Here is a 15522-nt window from a genome sequence, read left to right on the forward strand (position 1 = left end):
GAAAAAGTCCCGATTGCAAGGGGAGATTGGAACCTTTCTGTGAGACACCCACATATGTGCTGGGAGCACTCAGGGCGTGTGCTCTCAGCACATATGTGTTTTCAAATGGTACGCAAATACGCGGCCGCTCGGCGTCAAGGCCCAGCCGCCGAGAGGTCGCATATTTGAGTACGCTCGGCGTCAAGGGGTTAATAACTGTTTGCAAGTTGAGACCATATGTTAGCATGCGTATTTTGCCTCCTTACCAAGGTGGATTGCTGGCAGTGGCCTCAGAGAGGGTCTGGTAAGCGAGCTGCATCAGTTTCTGAACAGACTCACTGATCCTGCAGGTAGGCAAAGAGAAGGTATGTTGGCTGAGCTTGGACTCATTTTCTAGACCTGACAGTTCATGTGAAGGACTCTTCTGCATCTTCACCTTCTCTCCACCAGGGCTTTGGAGTTTTGGCAGTGTTACTTTAGAATCAGGCGTAATCTAAGATTGGAAAAACAAAACAGCACTAGATGAAAAATTCAAAACCTGAACGTCTCCACTGAAAACCATTTATTTTATTCTGAGGAAAAAAAAAAAAGTCTCTAAAGCTATTTTCTGCACCTCTTAATACCGTTTAATGTATGTAGTCTACCCTTATACATAATAGTTTTCAAGAAAGATAAGGCTTTGAACTGATATATTTAGATATATTAGGATTCTTGTAAATCCTTTTCTTGAGTTGACGAGGAGGCACTGAAATTCAGATACAGTTGGGTTATATTACCACTCAATAAGAGGGCCCTGCAATTGCAAAGAAAAAAAACAGGCCTTACAAAGAGAACCGAGGACTGTCTGCAGCCCAAAAGGCCCTTGAAGGACACAGACCCAAAACCTGAACAGGATGAATTTTAGCCCCACAGAGAAACCATCAGACATGGCCAGAGCTAGAACACAGAGAATCAACCCACACAAGAATGACTCCTCATGGAAAAGAGCACTGAAAGTGAACCAATGAAGGTGATCAACTAAAAACTCAACTAAAAATTGAAAACCATAGCTAGAACAGAAGACCCACAACATGATGTGTATGCAAGGGACCAAAGCCTTGCATCCCTGACCTTCTAAAATCAAGGGGATGAGAAATCCATGTCTAAAATGGGGTTGTCTGGCCTGACAGCGCACCACAGCACACAAGGAGTGTAAAGTAACTTCTGAGACCCCCAGAGAGTTCAGAGCTTTGATTCCACAAAGTCAATGTGACTTAAGAGATAGGTTGCATGGGAAGTGCCCTTGCTCATGATGAAGAATTGCCCTGCCTAACAATGGACATAAGAAAAAGGTCTAGGAAAAAACTACTGATCTACCAGTCCAGCAGAGCATTAGATGCAGTAAAGAAATGGACAGGAATATTAGCAGAACAGCTAAAAGTGTTCCCCTGATTAGGGACAAAACAACAGAAATCACCTAAAGAACCCTCTTCAAGAGGATGCGGATCCTGACCCTAAGTTGACTGAAGCCAACAACAATGCTCTGTCTCTGGCAGAGGATTCCTGCATCAAAGTCTAGCAAAGATCTCTGCCTGTAACAAAGAATCAGGGGCGCACTCAAGTGCGAGAACCTCTCCACTCAGTCCAGAGACTGCCGGCTGAGATGAACCAGTTCCCAAGGCAATGGGGTTGCTTTACTAAAACTGGAGAGTGCAAAATCTGGCTACCATCCACACCTACACCAATCAGCTTCTAACTTCAGCCTGGAAGCTGATTGGTTTCTATGCAGAGCTGCACCAGATTTTGCACTCTTCAGTTTCAGTAAATCAACCCTTTTGTCTAATGGAAACAATGCAAGCTAGATTAAGACTCGGCATTGTCAAGCACAGAGACCAAAACTACTTTTTCTCTGCTGAAGGAAGAACTCCTATAAAGTCTGAACAAGGAGATCTGCTTGAGGCAGGATCCACAAACGTGGAAAAACTACCCATTTCAAAGATATACAGTGGCCCCAAGCAGGTGTGTTTTTTATGTATCAGAGAAATGGTAAAGCTCAAAATGAATGTTAGTGTCTTACTGTGGAGCCTTATACTCCTGTCAATGCTAGACTGTGATGAAGGAAAAAAAATTGGTTGGCTTAAATTGTTAGCAGAACATTTAGATAAGATAGAGTTGGGTTGGGAGGACAAAAAACTTGGAACATGGACCATGGCAACATTTTCAAAGCTTTTTGATTGTAAAATGTGAGCATTAAACACTCATGCAGCTAAACACAAATGTCATCTACAGCATCTGATGTCATTGTTGCAACCCAGACATAAATCTGGGAAAGGAATAGTTGTGATGACTAAAGAATATGCTGACAAGAGGAAAGAGCTGAGTGAGCAGAGAGATTAGCTGATCAGTTTACTGTTGCTCCTACTGTCCGTTCACAGGGTTAGCTGCTTGGGGTTGGAGATCACGTTGGACTGACTAGCTAAGTCATGGGTTGTGGGTGGGTGATAACAGGCCCTGGCTGCTGCCTCTAGAAAATGGCCTAAAGGTCTCTGGACGTGAAACTGGTAAGGTCGGTAGAAAGGAGCGCCCGATATCCAGTACATGCAAGTTGGAAGGTGTGTTTGAAATCATTTGAGTAGCAAAAGGTATGTCAAGCCAACATGTACACTGCCTCTGTAAGAAAAGCCAGAGATCAGGCTGATCTTTTCCTTACAGACACACCTGTCTGGGGTCCTCCCCATTTACTAGCATGCAGCAACAGCCCTGAAGAAGGGGGAGTCTCTGCTCCCAAAAAATGAGTTGGATTGATATTGTTGCCACTCTCAAAAAATTATTTCAAACTCACTTTCCAACTGGCATTTACTGGATATCGAGTGCTCCTTTCTACCTACCTTTCCAAATTTGCAGGTTTAGGAAGAGAGGTGACCAGGATGTATTTTTTAACTGAGAACAGAAAAGACAGGGCCCCAGTTTGGCACTGCCATGTGGAAGGACTGTCTAAATTTCAGAACAGGATGAATAGATACAAGAATCCAATCAGCTTTCATACTTCTATTTCAACTGAATATTTTGAGGTTTACCTGCAGCTCAATTTTTGTGCCATTTTGCTGAGCCTTTAAGCTTAGGTTTACTTTAAAGCTATTGAAAACAGAGTATTAATATAAGAAGTGTACATGTCGCACCTTCACTGTGTTGTGTATTTCAGAGGTCATGAGGTTCCTTGCGGTCACAATGACATCTTGGCATTTCTTGCTGGCAAAGTGAGCATTGACATTTCGAGCATATTTCAGCAGCTCTGTTGCATCACCCTTCAGATATCTCATACCTTTGAGAGCATTTTCAAATTCTTCCGTAGCCTTTATAACCTGAATTTTAAATAAATAAAAAAAAATCAATAAATACAAAATGAAAGCCTTCAGCGGACAAAGAAATTAACTAGCATAATATAACACGTGTACCTCCTCATACTGCTCAAGTTTCTTGCTGTTGGTAGGAATGGAGTATACCAGACAGTCTTTAATGATGGCCTCAGAAATCTCTTCCCAGATCAGATCACCAAGAACCTCTGCTAGAACCACTTTATCAGCCTCCTGGACATTCTGACCTTCTACTGGGACATCTGGAGGAGACAATGCACAGAAAAAATCCATTCCAAGGAGTTACTACTCCACTGTTGAATAGACTGAAGACAACTCAATAAGCATAGCAAACAGAGAATAAGATCTATTGCACAGGATAATGTAGCATATGGACTACCACAAATTGTCTGGAAATAGCAATAATTATTAGGAGGGATCCCCATATAAACTGAGGAAATGCAGTAGCAATTTGTACTGCACATGCCTCGGTATTCATGATCTTCCACATTCTGATGCAATTAACTTCAATGAAGAGGGCATATATACAGTACAAGAACATAGGTTGGAGATCTCAGGACTTAGTCTGTAGTAGGACCTTCAAGAAGCAAATCATAAAACCTAATGACCCACATATAAATACACTCAGCCTGCATGGAGCAACCCCTTAATAGGACAGGTTTACCACTCCCATTACACCAACTGCTAGAGCCGTGCCATACCCAGTAAGTGCTTGTGTAGTAGCTCCAGGACCAGCTTCAGCTTCATGAACACATGAGGTGGAGTTGGATGTTCCAACCCTGTCTTAGTGCTTTCAAAACGAAGTATTACTCCCTGAGGTTGAGACTCCACCAGAACGTGAAGGGATGGATATTTCACCAAAGGCTTAAGGATATAATTCAGCAGTAACTGGCCTGCAGCAGAAAAGGAATACAATTACAAAAAACATTCTGCAGAATAGAATGGTCTTAGTGAAAGAAATCTGGTCTTACTGAAGAACTTGAGCTTGGTGTTTAGCTCTCCTAGGATGGCCAAAGCCTGAAGGACAGAACCTAATATTGGTCCAGAAGGTGACTCATCAGCTGAATGCAAAGCACATAATTGCAGTTCAGTCTTCAAGATCATATCCAGACTTGAATAATCTGGAAAAGAAGGAGCAGAATTATTAAAAAAAAAAGAGGCAAAGTTTAGTATTCGCTTCCTTCAACTATAAGTTAGTACAGTACATTATTTGATTTGACTCACAGAGCCTCTGCAATGCTACAGAGATCATCTGCGTGTCTTTGGACGTGCCAGAAGGGGGAGCATATAAAAGGCAATACAATCCCTCATTTCTGTGTCAAAGAATATGCCTTATCCTCCCTGTCTGTGGAATTTTGATGGTCTTGATATAAAGTACTGATTGACCAGATAGGACACTTCAAAAGGCATAAACTGTGCAATAAAATATCTGCCTCATCCTAAAACCTTCATAATAAAATTAAAAATATGAAGTTTGTTTTAAAGTGTCCCCCTGCAACCCTGTGTATGGTTGATGGAGCTCCGCTCCAAGCATCAAAGTTATAGCTCTGCTGTCCCACTCTGGATGGGGTGCTGGCATATATGCTAATCCCTTAAAGTGTCCCCTCTTTAAAATATTAATATACAAAACCTATGATCTGTTTTTCGATACAGTAAAGAAAATGTGCAAAATACTGTATATTACAAAGGCTATGTGGTTCTTTAATGGAAACCTGTACAAAAAAAACACCGGGACTTCCAATGCTTCTCTCCTGAAAACACAGCCTGTGCCCAAATTCAATCCAGTCACTGAGAACAAGCATACAGGTTTAAAGACAGACAATGTCAGAACTCCTCATATCTAGAATTTACTTTTCCTGTTGGAGAATAAGAAAACGGAGGTCAATATATCAGCGTGACAGCAAGGGTAGTTTCTGTTCACACATGCTTCCAAATTCAGCTGTATGAAAGGTACTGTATTTACCTATAGTTTGAGAATGCAACATAAAAAAAAAATATTTAAAAAGTGGTAGTAAACAGTTTAAAAAAAAAAAAACTGTTTTCCCCGTAGGCTCATGACAAACTTGCCTAAGAAACATATCTCTCCAGCAGCGCACTGTCACAGCTGACAGGGATTCAATCTTAACCTGGTCTTCCTTCCCATTTTGTAGGTTCCGGCCATTTGAATGGCTGATCTGCAATGACGTCACTCTTACTTATGCGTGCAGGAGTTATGGCCACAGCACAGCTCACTCAATGGACAGCATTCGGTCCATTGAGAGTGCAGTGCGCATGCGCCAGTGACGTCACCAGCAGCTACACATGTAAATATATCCTAAACAGAGCAAGTTTAGAAGATATTCACTGTACCTACAGGTAAGCCTAGAAAAGAACTATGTGTAGCAGCTGGGGACATCACTGGTGCATGTGCACTGCGCTGTCAATGGACGGCATGCTGTCCATTGAGTGAGCTGTGCTGTGGCCGTACAAGATAAAAAGCAGATCTGTGAGTGACAAAATTAAGAAATTCAAGAGCCAATCTACATTTCGCTGACCACTACACTCACATCTCTATTGAAATGTATAAGCAATGGCCTACATGAACCCCGTTACCTTTGGACGGCGGAAGTTTCCATACCGCCAGTTTCTGCCATTCCTCTCCAAGGTGGTACAACATATTCTGCTTCTGTACGGTCAGCTCTATTCCCAGAGATTTCAACACCTGCAGCTCAAAGCCCTTTCGAGACTTCAGGATCTTCAGACAACTCTGTGCCTACAGAGAACACCAATACTGATCACTACAGAATCCTGGTCTATTCCAATGGGCAACAAAACTGAACTTACTACTATACTTAAACCTAATAGGCACCATATGCAAGTACGTATTTATTAATAACAAATAGGTGTGTAGACCGGTACTTATGTTCTGTCTCTGACTTGATTATGAATGTGAATTCTGAACTACATCTTGAGGAGCAATTTTTACTTGCATTTATTGCTGCATTGGAGTAGCTTTACATTTAAGTGAACGTCATATTCTGTGGTATATTAAAGCTGAACTCCAGGAATTCAGTCACTTTCTACAGTGTGCAAGCATACTGAAAGTTAACAAAAATTCAAATTAAGTGATTGTGGAGCCCAGTGAAGTGTTGAAATGAATAGTGGTATAACCATTTATTAACACCAATGTGCTGAGCGAACAGTTGGCGCTTTATAAATACTGTATAATAATAATAATAATAATAATAATGTGAAACAACAGCTGCCCCTAAAAAGTGAAATTGTACACCTGAGCGTGAAAGATTAATGAATAGGTAGGCGCTGTGCAATAAATTGTTATAAATTCAAAAATGAGACAAGCAATCCCATCATTTCCATGTGCCTAAGTAATGTAATGACCTGTATCCAGTGTTGATCCTTAAAATCTGCAGATATAATGTGTAATAACAGATAATATTCCTATATAGAACATATTATAAAAACGAAAATATAGATGATATAAACGTATTGTAAATCATAAAAGTCCATGTGCCTTCACCACGTGCCAAACACAAATTGATGGTGATATCAATCAAGGATTAAAAAACAGTCCTTTGGGACTTAATGTTGACGACAGAAATCCATGTATTCACAACCTGGTGAAAATACGTGAATGTCTCACTCAGCAGACCTATAGGACCATGGTTAAGATGGTCAAATAGCGTGTTTTGGTGGTATAAGCTGGAACATCCACCTCTAATTATCTCAGGTTGGTCCTCCCAGTCAACAATACTCCGCAAGTAATGGCCCAAGGAAGGATTGCCAATGGACTCTCCAAAAAAAGGGGGTGTCTTGTAGCACGTTCTCCTTGTATTGTAGTGCCAAGCCACTCAAAGAAACCAAGAGAGATTTGTGCAATCTAAGTGCATTATTTATTTATAAAAGAATGTATGTATAGCCTGTGAAGTCTAAGATGGCCAACATGCATTCCAAGCCTCGCTCTCGCTGGCGCCAGATGTTATGTCCACTGGAACCCAGAAGTGACGGAATCATGCTTCAAAGTCGAAGTGACTTCCTGAAGACGCAGCCAGGCGAAACGTACATCGATTTGGTAATGTCCGGCCCCAGCGAAAGCGAGGCTTGGAATGCATGTCAGCCATCTTAGACTTCACATGCTGTACATACTGGTCCCGGTGGAATAGGCACCTTTACATGTGAGTGCACAGCATTCTTTTAAACATGTTCTTTTATAAATAAATACTTCGGTTGCACAAATCTCTCTTGGATTCTTTGAGTGGCTTGGCACTACAATACAAGGAAAACCTGCTACAAGGCACCCCCCTTTTTTTGGAGAGTATTGTTGACTGGGAGGACCAACATGGGATAATTAGAGGTGGATGTTCCAGCTTATACCACCAAAACGCGCTATTTGACCACCTTAACCATGATCATACATGTCTGGTGAGTGACATTCACTTATTTTCACCGGGGTGTGAATACATGGATTTCTGTCATCAACATTATGTCCTAAAGGACTGTTCTAATCCTTGATTGATATCACAATCAATTTGTGTTTGGCACGTGGTTAATGCACATGGACTTTTATGATTTACAATACGTTTATGTCATCTATATTTTCGCTTTTATAATATAATGTTCTATATAGGAATATTATCTTTTATTACACATTATATCTATGGATTTTATTGATCAACACTGGTTACAGGTCATTACATTATTCAGGCACATGGAAATGATGGGATTGCTTGCCCCATTTTTGAATTTATAACAATTTATTGCACAGCGCCTACCTATTAACTTTCAGTATAAAATATTAGTGAAGTCCAACGTGGTGCATGCCATCTCATGGACTTTTCTCTTTAATTTTCATCTGACAATTTTACAGAACTCCAGCTATCATTACACGTCAGGCATACTGACAGGAGAGATGTTGCCTTTTCACACACAGCATCTGTCTGCCCTGCCCCTCCCCCCTGCTCATCCATAGAAGACTTTGTATTCTGTGAATAAGTTTACTTAATGCAAGTCTTTTGTGATTGCATAGTAGGAGAGAAGGATGGGCACAGCAGCTGCATGTGACTACAGCCTAAGGAGGCCAGAGAGTCCAGCATCGGCAAGCATAGCAATGTTTATGCTTCTGGAACTCATAAAAACTGTAAATTAAAAGGATAAGTTGACAAGGTGGCATGCACCTCGTTGGACTTAACGTGGCAGTGAACTCCCATTGGACACTTGAACCTGCAGGTAAGCTTATAATAAAGCTTACCTGTAGTTACAAGGAATATCTCCTAAACGTGCATTATTTAGGAGATAATCAGTCTCTGCGCAGCCGATGCATGTGCTCACCAGGTCACCGATGCATGCGCTCTTAAGGAACGGCATACCCGTACCTTTTCTTCAGAGCTGTGTGCGTGGTCAAGACTGCCAGGAGTGGCGTCATCGTGGCTTAGCCATTTAAGCGGCCGCAGTCCAGAAACCCAGAAGGAAGACCGGGAGAAGATGGGAGCCCTGTCAGCAGTGACAGCGCACCGTGAGAGGGCTTCATTTCAAGGGAAATCTTTTATAATGTGCTAGTATGCGATGCGCAGAAGAAAACTGATCTCTATCAAACTGAAAACATTTTTCTTTTGATCAATGCTTTTGTTATTCATTTTCAAAGACCAGCTCACTATTTAGTCAACTACTGCATTATAATACTATGGAAAGCAATTGTTGAGCAGATTCATAATAACCAAGGCTATGAGGATCTTCAACATGGCCCTGGAAGCAACAAAATCAGTGAGCCACATCTGTCTATGAACCCTGTCCACCTTTGTCCATTTTAGGCCCCTTTCACACGGGTCGGACACAAGCTGCGATCCGCTTGCTCAGCAGGGGATCTGTTCAATGAGGAGGCGAATGACAGGTCTGTGTCCACTCCACGTATTGCAAAGCGGACATGCACATAGCCTGCTCTCCTCTATGAGTGGTTGGATGTAAAGGGATTGCCTGTCCATTTACACTCGATTGTCATCCAATCCACTGGATGGAAGGGGAACAGATCTCCATCAGTCTGTTTTTAGCAGATCAGATCAGATGTCAGTGGGGGTTTTTTTTCACGTCTGTTTACACCCACTTCTCTAGAGAATGGTGGTTCCGATCAGGACCACCTGAAAAACGGACAGGTGGAACCGATCAGAACGTTCATGTGAAAGGAGACTTACTGCCTGAAAATGCTTTTTAAACAGAATTCAAACAGAATTATTGTTAAGTGGCTAGTACATAGTATGTGTTGCGCCATAGCGGTTTCTTTTTTTAAACAGGCACAAAACCACATGAATTGCTTGTGTGTTTTAGGTCAACCTGCACCATTACATCTCTGCAGTTTTTCCCCCCTTTGCATAAAACATGAGCAGGAACATATGTCAAAAATACATAACAGCATGCACATCTATGTAAAAGGATCCTCAGCCTTGAACAATGGAGCCTGAGATCATTGCAGTACAAGGGGCTGCTATGTGTTGCCAACCAGATTTGTGACATTCCAGCTACATCTGGCTACACAAGATATTTAAAAATTATGAAACTTTAGCAAGGTTTACTTCTAGAACACTGGCAGATCACTGGCTGATTCAGTTGTCACTGGGAATGAATGTGTAGTCAAGATTTTAAGATCAATACCTTTTCCAGATGTCTGGCTGCACTAATGTAGTTCCTCTCAGACAATGTCAGGTTGTACTTCTCAATAGCACTATTAAACTGCAAAAAAAAGAAAAAAAAAAACGAGCCAAATTAGCTACACATGATAGCTTTAAAGTGCACCTCTGCCCAGACTATCAACTTTACAATTCATATTTGCTCTTCCCCCTAATTGTGCGCAGGATTCTTTGATTTATATTCTCTAGAACACTTACATTTGTGTGGTGGCTCCTATTACCAATGCAGTGCATATGGAGTCACCACTACATGCACGCTTCCCCCTAAGGACTATACTGTTGCATCCAGTCACTGCGTGCTGACAGGCTAGATATGTATGGGGCCTGTGCCGCTCACCTGCTATTGACAGATGGAAGGAGAAACAAACAGAAAATAAATGAAAAACTGAGCATGCACACTTTTGAAGAGATTCTAAAGGCTGCATTTTTTTTTTTTTAATAAAAAAAAATAACAAACATGTTACACTTACCTGCTCTGTGCAATGGTTTTGTACAAAGCAGCCCTGGTCCTCTTCTTTTTGGGTCCTGGCTCCTCTCACCTGCCAAGTGCCCCCCAATAGCAAGCCTCTTGAATTTTTTCTTAGGATTCTTTGATTTACTTGTACATCACAGGACACTGGAGTTCATATTTATGACTACTTGCGTGATGTTGCTTGAGTTTTCTAGCAAGCAATGAGGAACACTGCAAGAGGGGAGAGATCTGTGTCCTCTGATGTACGCCAAGAAAATTATATTACAGTAAACCAAAAATCCTAATTTCCTAATCATACATTCATACTGATGACTACCTGGAATATCTCAAAACATTGAGCATGATGGGGGGGAAGAAGAAACTAAGCCAACATGCCCAAAATCCTGCAAGACCTTTGTCCCAATGTGCCATCCACAGAGACAGAAAACACCTATCTGGTAGAACTTAGCAAACGTGAAGAGAAGACCAAATAGCAGCGTTAAAAATTTAAGCAACAGAATCCTAATGTTGATTAAGCCAGGAAGCACCGACACTCCTGATGGAATGAGCCTTGACTGGGAAAGGAGGATCCTTGCCCCTGATACCCATAGGTCTAAGAAATGAACTGACAAATCCACCCAGAAATATTCAATCAAGAAGCAGCCTGTCCCTTGTGAGGGCCCTCAGGCAGAACAAATGGGGAAGATTGTCAAAACAAAGCTGTAGTCTTCACATAAGCTCAAACAGCCCGAATTGCATCCAAAGAGTGAAGTGTCTTCTTTTTAGGATGCATAGGATTAGGACAAAAGGATGAGAACACAATGTCCTGATTTAGGTGGAATGAAGAAACCACCTTAGCTAGAAAAGGAGGAATGAGACATTTTCCTATTGAGGAGCCAGGAAAGGTTCCTTCCAAAAAAGTACAGCCAACTCCAATACTCTGCGAGCTGAAGTAATGCCCACCAAAAAAGACAACCTTACAGATAAGGAGCAAAAGCAGAATCTCGGAGACGTTTAAAAGAAGACAACTGCAAAACAGACATAACTAAGTTAAGGTCCCACAGAGACAAGAGAGGCCTCACAGATGAACAATCCTTGTGAAATCCTGCACAAAGGCTATAACCAAAGAATGAGATTAAATAGGTCTCTGAAAGAGAGCACACAGAAGGCCAACATTTGTCCTTTGGTGTGGAGAAATCTCTGGCTTTGGGTACCATCAGAGTGGAGAAAAGTCAAAAGTCTTGTGACATATTGTCAGGGATGAAACTTATGAGCTTCACACCAGGTGAAATAAACCTTCCATGTACAATGGTATACTTGCCTGGATGTCAACTTTCTGGAGTTAAGGGTAGGGATTGCAGAATCAGAAAATCCTCTATCCCTTAGGACTTGGGCTTCAACAGCCATGTTATCAGAGACTGCAACCATAAAGAAGAAAGAAGATGGGACCATGCAAAAGCAACTTTGGTTAATCTCAAAGAGACAAGAGACATACAATATCTGCACACCAAGTTTTTCTTGGTCAAGCTGGTGCAATTAGAAACACCAGAATGCCCTTAACCTTTACCCTGTGTAAGGGGTGCTGGAGAAGCTGCAGTGGAAGGAAGGCATATATAAGGGGAAACTGATCCCAAGGAGTCACTAGCTTGTTAGGATTGGAGACCTTGCTGGACTGACTTGAACAGTCACTGGTCGTGGGTGGGTGACTGGGGTGGGTGAGCGAGAATGTTTCATTTTCAATCCTTTGTGCCCAACTTGGAAAAGGGTGATGGTTAGCCCTTTTTAGGGCTGCTGCCTCTGGGTATGGCCATATGGTCATTTCCACATCTATACTAAGAAAAGTAGGTAGAAAAGAGCGTCCGGTATTCAGTAAATACAAGTTGGAAGGCAAGTTTGAAGGCCTTTATTGGAAACTGCAACAAGTTTGACAAGCAAACATGTTTCAGAGGAACAGAGACTCCCCCTTCTTCAGAGCTATTTAACAAACATAAAATTTGATTAAACAATATAAAAATTATATAACAAATATAAAATAATAATAAAAAATGAGTCAGTAGGGCACCCACGGCAAATGCAGAAAATATTCTGGTAACACAGCCAGAAAGTGACATGCCACCTGTCATCAACCTGCTCAAACACTTTTTGTCCATGAGAGCTTAAAGCAGAACTAGAGGCAAATTTTTTTTTTGGCTAGAGTAAGGTAGGGTTATAGCCCGTCAATTTTTTTTTTTTTTACTACCTGTGTCTCATAGTAGAGATTTCCATTCACTTCCTGTCCCATAGCCAAAAAGGAAGTGAGAGGAAATCCCTGCAAATTAGGGGAATTCCTAGGTCACCAGAACTAGTGTACCCATTGAAAGATTTCCCCCCTATTGCTTTTTTGGGGACAACCCAAGATGTGGGATTTTTATTTTACTTTCACTTTCAATGATAATGGTACCATGACAAATAGAGAGGGTGAATCTCCATAAGAGGGGCACAGACCGCAATGCAGCTGTTCTAATCCATCTCCACTCTATTCAAAAATAAAAAAAATGTTTTGCCTTTATTGAAGTGGAAGCAAAAGTTAAATATACACTAACAATAACATATAAAGCCGTTCATAACACTGCCCCAAATGACATCACCGATCTCGTCTCTAAATACCACCCAAACCGTACTCTCCGCTCCTCGCAAGACCTTCTGCTCTCTATCTCTCTTTTCTCCTCCTTCCATGCTCGTCTCCAGGATTTCTCCAGAGCTTCTCCCATCCTCTGGAACTCCCTACCCCAATCAGACTATCGCCTACTCTGCTCACTTTAGGCGCACTTGGAAAACCCATCTCTTCAGGGAAGTCTACCCCAACCCCAGCTAATACTGGAATCCTCTACTCTTCCAACCACTCCATCCCCCACAGTTATTACCTTTTGTAACACTATCCCTTCCCTCCTAGATTGTAAGCTCCAAGGAGCAGGGCCCTCTGATCCCTCTTGTATTGTATTGTTACTGTACTCTCTACCTCCATAATGTAATGCGCTGAGCAAACTGTCAGCGCTATATAAGTCCTGTATAATAATAATAATAATAATAAAATATAAAAATGTGACACCCCAAAGATGGTCTAAGAAGGGAAGTAAGCATTGGAGTAGCAAAGCGAATAACTAGATAGAATATGGATCGCTTCTTTTTTTTAAGGTGTAGTTCTTGTCTATGCGTTTGTGTGTGTTTTTCCTTATAGCAAACAGTGGGCAGCACACTGAAAATTAAAATGCAAAAGGTCTTTATTCAAAAGGCAATTTCTGTCTGTGGACACACTGAAAAATGGTCCACAAAGTCACAAGTGAAGAACAGAAGGTTCAATGTAAATCAAGCAACTAGCATCTGTGGATGTCACACGAAGCTTTGTTTGATTTATGATAGACCTTCTGTTCTTGGCATGTAACTTCGAGGACCATTTTTATTTATGAAGGTACATTCCTATTCTGTAAGATACTCACCTGAAATACAAGCCTGCACTGAGAATATTCTTCTGCTCTGAGGAAACGCATACAGCTTATTGACAGGACACAGCTATCTCTGAGAGATAAGGATACGCTATTACAACTAATGGATACACAGAAATTCAAATTTCACATATGTCCATTATTGATGATTTTTCCTCCAAGTTTTCTCTTGTATCGCCTACTCACGTTCACTTGTATTTGTAAACTAAGCTGTGTTCAGTTATTGCTTTCCAACTGGGAAGCAGACAGGGGTGAAGTTTAATAATGATGGGTGTGTTAAAATGAAACACCCAGTCTTTCAAGATGCAGTAACAAGTATTGTAATGATTAGAGTTTTACAAGACAGGCATTATTACATACACACTGCTATAGAAACATGATAAGAGTACGAGATCTCTCTAAAAAATACATAAAAAATTATATATATCAAAGTCCATTGGTGCATTCATAAGGTATCCAGACAAAGCGAAAACAACATTTTAGAAATGTTTGCAAATGTATGAAAAAGAAAAAAAGGTAAATATCACAATGGCAAGTATTCAGAACCTTTGTGACAACACTTGAAATTTAGCCCGGGTGCATCATATTTCTCTTGATCATTGCTGAGATATTTCTACACCTTGATTGGAGTCCACTTGTGGTAAATTAAAATGATTGGATATGATTTGGAAAGGGAGACACCTCTCTACAAAAGGCCTCACAGCTGACAATGCATACTGTATCAGAGCAAATGCCATGAGGTCAAAGGAACTGCCTAGAGCTCAGAGACAGGATTATTGTAAAGCACAGATCTGAGGAAGGCTACAAAAAAAAAAAAAAAGTTTCTGCTGCACTGAAGGTTCCCAAGAGCACAGTGGTCTCCATAATTCTCAAATGGAAGATGTTTGGCACAACCGGGACCAAGAGGTGACCAAGAACCAAATGGTCAATCTGACTGAGCTCCAGAGATCCTGAGTGAAGATGGGACTAGGTTCCAGAAGGACAACCATCACTGCAGCCCTCCGTTGATCTGGGCTTTATGGTAAAGTGGCCAGAAGAAAGTCTCCAAAAGGTACGTCAACAAAGTAAAGGGTCTGAATACTTATGTCAATGTGATATTTCCTTTTTTTATTTTTAATGAATTTACAGACATTTCTAAAACTCTATTTCATTTTGTCTTTATGGGGTACTGGGTGTAGATTAATGAGAAAAAAAAATGTAATTTAAACAACTGTAGCATCTGTCTGCAACATAACAAAATTGAAAAAAGTGAAGGGGGTTTGAATACTTTATAAATGCACTGTATATCCAAAGGTTTCATCATAAGAGAAATATGAGAGCTGACATTGTTGACCTCCTTCAAAAAATGCTGGTTCTTCTCTCTGTTAAAAATACATTCATACTTCAAAGGCATTACATTGGTTCTCTGTAGTGATACCTCTTGAAGCTGTTGCAGAACTGCGAGGATAATTGTGTTCTTTTCCAGCTGTTGCTTCAACTCTGTGAACTCACTAATTGCCACTTTAAGGTCATTTTGCACCTAAATAAAGGAGATATGCATTAAATGACTAAAATTCAAACACACGGATGTCAGTATGTAAACT

The 15522-nt window shown here is 41.0% G+C and overlaps 1 protein-coding gene across 1 annotated transcript in view; it reads right to left on the minus strand.

Annotated features, from left to right (window-relative positions):
* The window catches only part of ZW10 (zw10 kinetochore protein), a 69421-nt gene that overhangs the window by 39868 nt on the left and 14031 nt on the right, over nucleotides 1–15522 (minus strand). Inside the window, exons 3-10 of the mRNA XM_089673081.1 lie at nucleotides 15357–15458; nucleotides 9972–10049; nucleotides 5925–6084; nucleotides 4304–4453; nucleotides 4034–4225; nucleotides 3414–3574; nucleotides 3138–3320; nucleotides 246–472 (exon numbers count right to left, since the gene is read on the minus strand). Of these exons, the coding sequence (XP_089529207.1) occupies nucleotides 246–472; nucleotides 3138–3320; nucleotides 3414–3574; nucleotides 4034–4225; nucleotides 4304–4453; nucleotides 5925–6084; nucleotides 9972–10049; nucleotides 15357–15458 (1253 nt within the window). The remainder of the gene's footprint in view (nucleotides 1–245; nucleotides 473–3137; nucleotides 3321–3413; nucleotides 3575–4033; nucleotides 4226–4303; nucleotides 4454–5924; nucleotides 6085–9971; nucleotides 10050–15356; nucleotides 15459–15522) is intronic.

Source organism: Staurois parvus, unplaced genomic scaffold (genome assembly GCF_062004578.1).
Source record: "Staurois parvus isolate SC_StPar_1 unplaced genomic scaffold, SC_StPar_1.0 ptg000135l, whole genome shotgun sequence".
Lineage (NCBI taxonomy): Eukaryota > Metazoa > Chordata > Amphibia > Anura > Ranidae > Staurois > Staurois parvus.